Source organism: Hippocampus comes, unplaced genomic scaffold (genome assembly GCF_001891065.2).
Source record: "Hippocampus comes isolate QL1 unplaced genomic scaffold, H_comes_QL1_v1.1 scaffold347, whole genome shotgun sequence".
NCBI lineage: Eukaryota > Metazoa > Chordata > Actinopteri > Syngnathiformes > Syngnathidae > Hippocampus > Hippocampus comes.
Genome location: NW_017805872.1, coordinates 117,625 through 128,709, shown reverse-complemented (window position 1 = coordinate 128,709; position 11,085 = coordinate 117,625). Strand labels below are relative to the sequence as shown.

Here is an 11,085-nt window from a genome sequence, read left to right as displayed (position 1 = left end):
GAGAACGTGATTCATTCCTTGCTGGTTCATAAAGACAAAATGACTCACACTCATCATTTCAAAGGAAATTGCAGCAAGTCGGGTTAAGTGTACCCAAAGAGTAACATTTATCTTTTTTTTTTTTTTTTTTTAATTCTTCTGACAAATTAAAAAGAGTGCATTCCGAGATGAGTGATCTGAACTGGTTTCACCTCGAACTTGCCTTGACAGCACAATGCCAGAAAATAACTTAAGACAGGCAGGCTGTGTAATTTTCACGACACGAGAGCTTCGTGTTTGCATGATGACACCGCAATGAAATGTTCAATGAGGGAGATTTATGACACAGCGCGTCAAGGCCCAATCCTCTCGGAGCCTCCGCCCTTTTCTCTGGAAACACACAGCCAGTCGGCCGAAGCCCCATTTCTCCAAACTAATGAAAATACACACGAGACTTATCACGTTACATAATTTGATCAATACGGTGCGCTGAACCTTCTTTGGCCTCATGTGTGAGCCAATATGTTGATGCAAATTTACTTGGTGTGTACCTATTGGGAATACTGCGGCGCTAATTGACGAGCTCTCGTCTAGGACGTTCGTGGCGTATGAAAACGGAGCAAATGTTTTTTTACGATGCTTTGTATGCATCAATGCCTCTTTGAGCGCTTTTTGTTTTGTCGTTGCGATATGTCAGCGCGGCCGCCCTATCCGATGTGACAGATGTGCTCGATAAACTCGCACAAATAAATAGACTGAGTTCCATAAAGCACCCATGAAGTGCACAAAGTCAAGGCCTCCAATTAACAGACCGATATAGTTCAGAAACGGATGAGCACCAAACACAAACCACGGGCCCGCCGTATTTTAAAGACCATTTTTTAAAATTGACTTCCCCTTTAAGTTCTTTTTCTTTCACAAGAGACCTTTTACACATGTATCTGCACTTCTAATCACTTGACTTGAGTTCAAAATACTTCACTTAAGTGTGAGTGGTTGTGCCAGCCATGCAGCAAGGCCAATTTAGTGGCCGAAGCGCAGGTTCTAGCGCCCCCGCTGTCAACCTGCGGTGACATTGAGGAGGTGTTCACCTGACACGCGACTAGATCAAATCTTCCACTGCAGGCCGCTGTTGATGAAGACGAAGCCCTTTGAGGGTGCATCGTGATGACGGCCTACATGTAAACTTCCACGATGACGAGGATAATGATGATGATGATGATGATAATGATGACGTGGACGGCGATGACGACAAAGCCATCCTCTCGGTCGGCCTCTCCCGACCGCAACGAAGCATGTCAGCATCCGCAGCGCTTGTAAAAGGCGCTTTGTGCATCCCTAATCCGCTGTGATGTCACCGCGCAGGGGGAGGAGCTTCGCTCTCCGAGTTAGCGCGACAACTTGTCGTCGTCTGGACGATCGAACCGAACCGCAGCGAGCTGAAGGAGCGAGCGGGCACCGTCCGGGAGGAGGCGGCGGGGATGCAGACGGCCGGAGCCGGACCTCTCCTCCGCTGACACGCAGGTAACGCGATGACCGACCGCGTTTTCTGTTGCGCGTGTGAATGTTGATGCGAGGCCTTGTTTTTACGACACCTGCCCGGATGGAAGCGTCTGGAGGCGCATCGAGACAGGTGACAGATTGTTCCTCCCTTACATAATATTTGAATACACCGTTTCACCGAGATGAATGATGCTTCGTGCGTCGGGGAACGATCCCCTCCTGTTATTTTGCAGCGCGTCTCATGACACGACATTATTATGTTTGAGAGACGCTGTCTTGTTTCTTTCTTTTTTTTTTTTAATGGCCAGCTGCTCCTTCGTTCTCATCGTGCTGCCAAATAAATGGCTTTAGGTGAGCCCCGCTCACGTCAGAGAATCCTCAAGGCAATGGCAAAGGATTCGAGCATTCGACAGGTTGACATCTTCCATTCCGTGTCTTTCGTGGATTTTGGAGCTATGGAGTTGCTATTGTGGAAATGCGGTGCACGAAACATGACTCTGCGTGTGTGTTCTTGTGTGCGTGTGTGTGTGTGTGTGTGTGTGTGTGTGTGCGTGTGTGTGTGTGTGTGTGTGTGTGTGTGTGTGTGTGAGAGAGAGAGGCAGAGGGAGGGTAGGACGAGGAATGATGCACTCAATTATTAAAAGGTAAAGATAAAGATATCCACATGAGTGAGCATACAGCAAATTAAAACTCATCCATGACTGACGAGAAATACTACACTAAGTAGGCCTATGTATGTGCGTGTGTGTGTGTGTGTGTGTGTGTGTGTCTTCACACACACACACACACACACACACACACACACACACACACACACATATATTCATTCATACCCTCTATTGGACCACCTGCAATCATAATGAGGATTGGTGGTTTGGAAAATGGAATGGATAGCAATTGGGCCAGCGACTGGACAGTGCAGTTGTGGCTGGCAATTCTGTCTTGGAGTTCTAAGATTCAGGATTCAAGCCTCTTGCTGTGTTTTCCATGGGCTGAGATTTGTGCCACCAGAACCAGAATTTGAATAATTTATATTTGGATTGGAATTGCGTTGAAAAACTGAATTTGAATGACATAAATTGAATTTGTATTGCTTCATTGGAATCAGTGCATTGAAAAACTGACTCTGCATTCTACAATTGCAATTTGAATGTATCATAGTTTGGAATTGAAGGCCAACTTGAAACTGAAATTCGAATTCTGAAATGTATTTCCGTTTTTCTGAAACTAGCTTTGCTCCTCGGTGTGAATCAAGTTGTATATATTTTCACATTCCTTTTTCCAAATACGAGTTCAGTTCTTCTCCCTGCAAATTCATTTTGCGCGACAGGCATCTGGGTACTTAGGTTGTCACAAAACCCCCATAATGTTCAGGTTAGTGCACTACAGTATTTCATTCCGGCTTTGGGTGCAACTTCCGATGATGTGGGTCATTGCACAATCAGACAAGGCAGATATCACTTGCGTAATACTTGATGTCTTTTTGTGCATCCACTTTTTTCTTGCTATTGCATAACAAACACACGGTTAGTGCCGCGCCAGTCATTCGGAAATTCTGAATGTCAAATTGTGCCTTCGCCTCACTTAAGGACTTACAGATAGGCACTAATGAGGGGTGAGGCAACTTTGATGCTCGCCAGGACCCTACCCCGAGGATCAGACTGTAACCAACCGCTGACTCCAATCACAATTTGTTTTTTAACTCTGTAAATTACCAAGCAGAGATATATTTTGCACTCCCGTTAACTGTATCAGTACTGTATGTATCTTGGTAATTAAGTCAATAGAAATCCACAAGGACTTAAACATGAGGTTATGAATTCCAGTTTCAGCCTTTTGTCGAATTTCACTTCATACAGATTCACTTCAGATCGCCTTTGTCACACAACCGCTCATGATTTAATTGAGTCCACATTTCTGTCACTTATTTGCTTGTTGGGGGGAGTGACATGAAAGCCGACTTGTGTCTCCAAACGTAAATATGATCCTGTTATCGACACTGTGTGTGTGTGATAGCTAACTCCAGGTCCTTTCTATGCCCAAATAGCACGTGCGCCGTTGTCAGTGGGTGTTTGTCAGGAGCGGATTAGTGAGTTAATGGGTAAGCAAATCCCCAACCCTGCGGCTTTCACTGCGCCCTGACAGATGGAAGTCTAGCGCTCTGTTCAAGGCCCCGCAGATGTACCGCCGCTCAGCTGGGCCATCTGCGGCTGGGCCAAGCCCGCCTTGCTGAGCGTCTCTCCAAGGTGCCTGGCGTCTACCCACGCAAACTCGGTGCAGAGAGGATCATCCGGCAGCTTCTCAGTCCACCCTGCCAGTTGGGGTTTGCGGTCAGATTAGAAGATGTCAACTTTGGGGACTTGATTAACCTTCGGCCCGGGTTCGTGGTGTTAGCGAGTTATCAGTCTGCACATTTTGTCCTTTTCCGTAATCCGTAAAATTCTGTTTTGAATGTACCGTCGTCCTCTCTCAGCAAAATAGGCAGCACAGGCTACCACAGGATGGATACCCTGATAGCCTCATCATATTTAATCAGCATCACAACTGGCCCTGTAACTCCCAGGACACTTATTAGTCAGATCACCGGCCTACCCATCGCCCTGTGTCAGTTCTTATCCAGCATCAGCAAAATATCCCTTTTTTGTCTTCCCACCCTGACTCCTCTTTGACCTTTGGTCTCCTTTCGTTCTGCCAGCTGCTCAGTGGCTGCGTGAAAGTGGATGAAAGTGCACCCGCTAACCAAACCAGTCCCGGGGGATTTATTTTTCCTGATATTAGTCGGGCATGATTGATGTGATTGATCTAAGCTGGCAGGAAAGAAAAATGTCTCTTACTTACTAAATTACATTGCACGATTGTTGGACTAATTTTTTTTAAAAATTTGTAACAGTCACTTTCCAACCTTTCCGAGGATTTGTGTGATCATTTGTTGATATTGTTTTTGGTCTCTGTGTCTGTTCACGTAGGTGAAAGGACTATGTTTTAAGAATTGGAGTCAAATTACCCCAGTAAAATGAGCCACAAATACCCGGAAGAGGGGAGTGGGGACGTGGAGGAGGAAAGCCCTGGTGCCTCCGCTTTGCGGAGGGCGAGGCACAATAATGGGTCGGTGCCTGGAGAACCTTCTGTACGTCGACCCTGGAGGCCATGTCAGATGCTCAGTCAAGATGGAGAGTTGAATCCAGATCATCATCATCATCATCACCACCACCATCTTCAACCTCCTTATCATCACCACCCACCTGCAGGTCGTGGTGGTCCACAACGGCAACGCCGGCGTCCACCATCCGTTCAAGGCCAAAGTCAGACCAATTTCTCTGGCCCAAACGCAGAGGATGTTCTCTGTCGCGAAAGTCAAAACACGGAACCCCGTCCTGTCCAGCAGCTTCGGCCCGCTGTCACGCGTTACCGCCGTTGCGGTGACCCGAATCCGAGGCTCAAAGGTCAAAGACAGAGGCCACCGGTCAAGGAGATGCAGGAATCCTTATCGGTTTCAGACCACCGAGAAGGTCAGACGGAAATGACAGTGCAGCAAAACACGACAGATGGTCTTTCAAAGGAGCAATCACAGGACAGAGGATCTCACCACCAGACTCCTGTTGCTGTGGTCACCCCAACTCACCTCTCACCAGGACCAATACGTCTTGACTTCAACCCAGACCTCCAAGAAAGTGCTGCGGTCTGTGGGAAAGAAGTTAAGGAGAATGAGGAAGCAGGACCTGCGGAGAATGGTGCAGATCAGCACCCCAGCACAGATCTCTCCCGCTGCACCTATGACAACCTACAGGCAGTTCAAGATGGAAGAGAGCTATGTGTCGACAAGGCGGTGGAAAATCAGGAGGACGAGATGGATGGGGGAGTTCTCGATGTTGAAGCTCAGGGGAGTGAAATCACTGATCTCTGCTCAGACACAGAAAGCGCCGCCTCACTCAGTAACGACGGACCTCTCCATAGCCCACCGCCGCTCCAGTCCCCAACTCCGCCATCATCTCCTGATGCACCGCTTTTCCCACAGCTGGACCACTTCGCCGAGGAAGCCAGTATGAGCCCTTTGCCCGACAATGACGCTCTGCCTGAAGATGACGACGAATGCTCTGAATCGCCCCTGGAATACTACCCCAAAACCTATGCAGACTTTTATACAGAGTCCCACCAAAAGTCTTACGTGGAGCCGGTTGAAAATTCAGAGACAAAATCTCATCCCAAATGTTTTCCGGAACCCCTTAAGACCTCCTACTCTGAAGCACGCCGAGAAGCTCGCATGCAGTCTCGTCAGAAGTCTGAGCCATACGAGGCCCAGCAGGGGTCCCACCGTGAGCCATTTACCAGCCATAGACAGGAGAATGTCCAAAAATCCTCCCCTATCAAGGGCTCCCATCATGCACCAAGGCGGGGCAAAGACCGAAGTTCCCGTCCCTCCCAAGTGGACAGCTCTGTCGGCTGCCGGCTGCACCACTATGACGGTCAATCTGACGGAGAGGGGGGCAGTGCTACACAAAGCCCCATTCAGAAAAGCTTGAGGCCAGCAGATACACAGACGAAACATCCATCGTCTTCGCTGGGCAGCACGAGAGAGACCAAAGATGAGGTTGGCGTCTCAGCCGAAGAAGGTACAAAGATCCCGGGAGACGCCATCAGCCTAGTAATAAAAGACATTCGGGAGGCCATTGAGGAGGTTAAGACCAAGACGATACGGTCCCCCTACACACCTGACCAGCCCGTGGAACCCATTTGGGTAATGAGACAGGAGATTAGCCCGACAGAGGAAGTCGACCCACTGCAGATGATGCCGGGCCATGTAAGTTTAACCCCACATTTCTACAACAAATTTGCTTCGTCATTCACCAAGGCCTTTGATTCATTAAAGGGAGCGTTTATTCGGACGTACACGTTTGATTTCTTCCTTTCGTTTCCTTCCACATTGTTCTCCTTCGTCCCCCTCCCAGTCAGTGTCCAGGTCTCCATCCCAGCATGCCTCAGTGTCAGATCAGGAGTCTGGCAGTCCGCTGAATGTCAAGTCCTCCAGAGCAGGCCACTCCCAACAATATCGCGAGCATCAGCCCCAAGGCCGCCAGTCGCATCAGAGAGAATGCGTGCAGCCTAATCAACCACAGCAACAGCAACATCACCAACAGAATCAACAGCATCTAGCTCAGCAGCCACGACAACAGGTTCAGCAGCCGCCTGGACAAGAGGTGACGTCAGTAAATCATCCAAAGACAAAAAAGTCCTCACGTGAAATATTTCAGTTCATGATGTAAGATTGTTGTGCTTTTTTTTTGTATAGATTCGCAGATCTCTTCCTCAATTTCCCACATTTGTGGATGGTGAGTAGAGTATGAATGAATCAAATTAATAATAACATTTAAAGGTAATATGACCAAGTTCATTATTTATCAAACTGGTAGCTCTTCACATTAATTAAAACCCAGGAAATAGCTCTAAGTTTCCAAAAGGTTGGTGCAAGGTGATCTCCATTACCCATGTCACATGGGCGGCCGATGACATCATCCGCAAGGGGAGATCTTGCAGTTTACCTGTATCATTGCACTTTGCGTTCGCCAATCTCATGCCCAGACCCAGGCGTGTCTACGTCTGTTTCCGCAATGTCAAGCACGGCATGCGCTCCGACCACCCTGATTTTAATGCAAATGAGGTATGCCACTATGACTCGGCTACGTTTCATCCCACAATGGCGCGCAATGGCGCAATTGCCCCGTTATGGCCAATTCCACCTGTGCAAAGTTTAAGAAAATACCAAAGGAAAGAAAACTCCCCCCACGGGTACAGATAGACTGCGCCTTGTGCTAGACTTGTGCTGGGCACAAAATTACAGCCTGTGAGTTCAAATGTCCCATTACTTTTCTAAGTATAAATGCATTTTTGTGCCTAATGAGTACATTTCACATGTGTAGTCCCTGGACCATGTGACCCTGATGACCTTATTGACGGCATCATCTTTGCCGCAACTTACTTGGGATGCACGCACCTGCTGTCAGAGAGGACACCCACAAAGAGCGCCCGCATGCAACAGGCACAAGAAGCCATGAACAGAGTGCGGGTAAGGACACTGAATGGTTGTGATGATTCATTTGTTTTGTACAGTGGGACATTGAGCTTTTGCAGCAGCACACCCCTGCCTCTTAGAAAAAAAATGTTACTATCGATTCATGAGTTATGCTTTGTCTCTCTGCAGGCAGCTCAGAAGCAGGCAAAGAACAAGAAGAAAGTAAGTTATCTCTCATCTCATCATTTTTTTTGGGGGGGGAGGGGATTGATTTGAATGGAAGTCTTGGTTGGAAGTCTTATGAAAGGTAAACATCAGCTCATATGTGACTCAACCAATCGGAAGTCGCACGGCCATGTTTTGAGCTGGAGCCCAGAAAAGGATTGACTATTCTCGGGCAACATCATTCCCAATCTTTAAATGGGCATATTTTCACCAAATATGACCCAGTTTCCTCAGTCCATGCATCACTTGAAAATCATTTTTAATGGCCTTTCAGAAAATGTACATATCTCACCTTCTTAAATTTGACGTAAGTGATCTATCTCTCTGTTTGGTTCTGGAGGGTCACATGGAGCTAATTCTGATTTTACAGTTTCCTCTTCATTTTAACTGAATACTTGAATCATTTTTTTTTCTCTCCATTTTTTTCCGTTTTTAATCTGTTCTTGTCCATGTTGACATTTCTGTAGAGCCCTGACAGTGAGACTCCATGTACTGCTGAAGTGGATCTTTTCATGTCCACGCAAAGAATCAAAGTCCTCAATGCAGATACTCAGGTAGAGATACTGGACACACCGTATCCTTGAAAAGGAAATGTGATGATGCGTTTGTGTTGCACTTTAAAAGTGCCCAGAAGGAGCAAACGTGTGATCATAGCACTTGGCAACTTTTTATTTTAACTTTCTCTGAACATCCTTTATTGTGGGCCACCAGGAGTCTTTAATGGATTTGCCGTTGAGGACCATCTCCTACATTGCCGACATTGGCAACATGGTGGTCCTGATGGCCCGGGGCAAGATGGTCCGGTCCCGCAGCATGCAGGAAAACTTGGAGCACGCCGCCGAGCAAACCACCATGTCCAATGATGACAGACGGCTCTACAGGATGATCTGTCACGTCTTTGAGTCTGAAGATGTGAGTCATCGCTTGGCTATTTCGAGCCATCGTCACAAAAGAGTTGGAAAAGTTTGGATGCATGGCTTTTTCAAGCTGTGATTGTGTTAAAAACAATAGACCGTTGAGAAGCGCTGGGAATAAAACTTAAGTATAAGAATACCCGTACTACTTATATTGATCAGCATGAGTGGTGTTTTTTTTTTTTTTTTGTTCTCAAGATGAACATGTCTTCGTCTCTTCCTCAGGCCCAACTTATTGCTCAGTCCATCGGACAGTCCTTCAGTGTGGCCTATCAGGAGTTCCTCAGGGCCAATGGCATCGACCCCGAGGATCTGAGTCAGAGGGAGTACAGCGACCTACTCAACACTCAGGACATGTACAATGATGACCTCATCCACTTCTCCAAGTCTGAGAACTGTAGAGACGTAAGTGAACCAGCAGGTGGCAGCCGAGTGCTGTTGACACTGATGCTGTGTTGGGTTCCTTGAACGTTTTCAGATCAACACGTCCCTGGAGAGATTTAGCTTTACAATCACAGGAATAAATGAAACGTGAGCCAAAAAGCTTTTGTACCTGTCCATTCCCTTTCAGCGGAAAAGCAGCGGTGTTGAAATAGACGAGAGAGATACAATAAAACGATTTGAAGAAAAATGAAAAACATTTACATCCTAATTAAATTAAAGGTCAGATGTCTTGCCCTCAGGTTTACATTGAGAAGCAGAAGGGGGAGATCCTGGGTGTGGTGATAGTGGAATCTGGCTGGGGGTCCATCCTCCCTACCGTCATCATCGCCAGTATGATGCACGCAGGCCCTGCAGAGAAGTCCGGTCGACTCAACATCGGCGACCAGATCATGACTATTAACGGTACCAGCCTAGTGGGTTTACCTCTCAGCACCTGCCAGAGCATCATCAAGGTATGTTGGCCAACTGCGATTTCTCGGACTCTTCAAAAGTCGTCTTTTCTATTGACTAATCCAATTCAATCTTCCTTCAGGGGCTGAAATCTCAGTGCAGGATCAAGATGAACATTGTTCGGTGTCCGCCCGTTACCATGGTGCTCATTCGCAGGCCGGACCTCAGATATCAACTGGGTTTTAGTGTCCAGAATGGCATTGTGAGTATTTCGCCAGAGAGTAAACGTTTGTTTCTGGTGCAGAAACAATTGCCTTCTTGTAGAACCAGAATGTTTGGGATCGTATTATTAAGCTTCAAAGTACAGGCGGGAGACACAAGTAGGTCAAAGTGAGTCTCAAATCTAAACCTTCAAGTTTCACTTTATTTGGAGTAATAGTAAAGGGCTTATATCATGCTAAATTTGGCAGCAAAAATTTCAGAGTGTGCCAGCTCCAGCCGGGGAGATCGGTGCCTCAGCCGAGGTGAGCACTCATTGCGCCTCTAACTCTTAACCCTAACTCCTAACCCCAAACACGAACTCCCGAACTCAAAACCCTAAATCACAACCCCAACACCCGAACCCCAACCCTAACCCCTAAAATTTAACCTTAACCCGAACCCAAAACCTCAACCTAACACCCTAATCCCCCCAACCCCAACCCCAACCCCAAACCCGAATCGCTAATCTTCGACCCCCAACCCTAACCCTAACCCCGAACACCCGGGGTTTTTTTCGGTAAAAACGCCTTACTATACATGGTGGTTTTTTTTCAGCTAAAAACGCCTTACTACACATGGTGTTTTTTTTCGGCGAAAAACGCCTTACTATACATGGTGGTTTTTTTCGGCTAAAAACGCCTTTCTATACATGGTGTTTTTTTTGGGCTAAAAACGCGTTACTATACATGGTCGTTTTTCTCATCTAAAAACGCCTTACTATACATGGTCGTTTTTTTCAGCTAAAAACGCCTTATTTTTTTTATACTATGTCGTTTTTTTCGCGCTAAAAACGCCTTACTATACTATGTCGTTTTTTTTTCGTGCCAAAACGGCATACGATACTATGTTGTTTTTTTCGCGCCAAAAACGCCTTACTATACGATGTCGTTTTTTTCGTGCCAAAAACGACTTACTACATGTACTATGTCGTTTTTTTCAGCTAAAAACGCCTTACTATACTATGTTGTTTTTTTCGCGCCAAAAACGCCTTACTATACGATGTCGTTTTTTTCGTGCCAAAAACGACTTACTACATGTACTATGTCGTTTTTTTCAGCTAAAAACGCCTTACTATACTATGTTGTTTTTTTCGCGCCAAAAACGCCTTACTATACGATGTCGTTTTTTTCGTGCCAAAAACGACTTACTACATGTACTATGTCGTTTTTTTCAGCTAAAAACGCCTTCATTTACTATGTCGTTTTTTTCGGCTATAAATGCCTTACTATACTATGTCGTTTTTTTCGTGCCAAAAACGCCTTACAATACGATGTCGTTTTTTTGGTCTAAAAACGCCTTACTATACTAAGTCGTTTTTTTCGGCTAAAAACGCCTTACTATACTATGTAGTTTTTTTCGTGC

The 11,085-nt window shown here is 46.4% G+C and overlaps 1 protein-coding gene across 1 annotated transcript in view; it reads left to right on the top strand.

Moving 5' to 3' along the window:
• Positions 1-960: 960 nt before the first annotated feature.
• The window catches only part of LOC109527079 (amyloid beta A4 precursor protein-binding family A member 1-like), a 27,906-nt gene continuing 17,781 nt past the window's right edge, over positions 961-11,085 (top strand). The window contains exons 1-11 of the mRNA XM_019888770.1: positions 961-1,504; positions 4,439-6,280; positions 6,429-6,677; positions 6,770-6,809; positions 7,398-7,543; positions 7,679-7,711; positions 8,182-8,268; positions 8,426-8,626; positions 8,854-9,033; positions 9,312-9,524; positions 9,605-9,724. Of these exons, the coding sequence (XP_019744329.1) occupies positions 4,496-6,280; positions 6,429-6,677; positions 6,770-6,809; positions 7,398-7,543; positions 7,679-7,711; positions 8,182-8,268; positions 8,426-8,626; positions 8,854-9,033; positions 9,312-9,524; positions 9,605-9,724 (3,054 nt within the window). The 5' untranslated portion in view covers positions 961-1,504; positions 4,439-4,495. The remainder of the gene's footprint in view (positions 1,505-4,438; positions 6,281-6,428; positions 6,678-6,769; positions 6,810-7,397; positions 7,544-7,678; positions 7,712-8,181; positions 8,269-8,425; positions 8,627-8,853; positions 9,034-9,311; positions 9,525-9,604; positions 9,725-11,085) is intronic.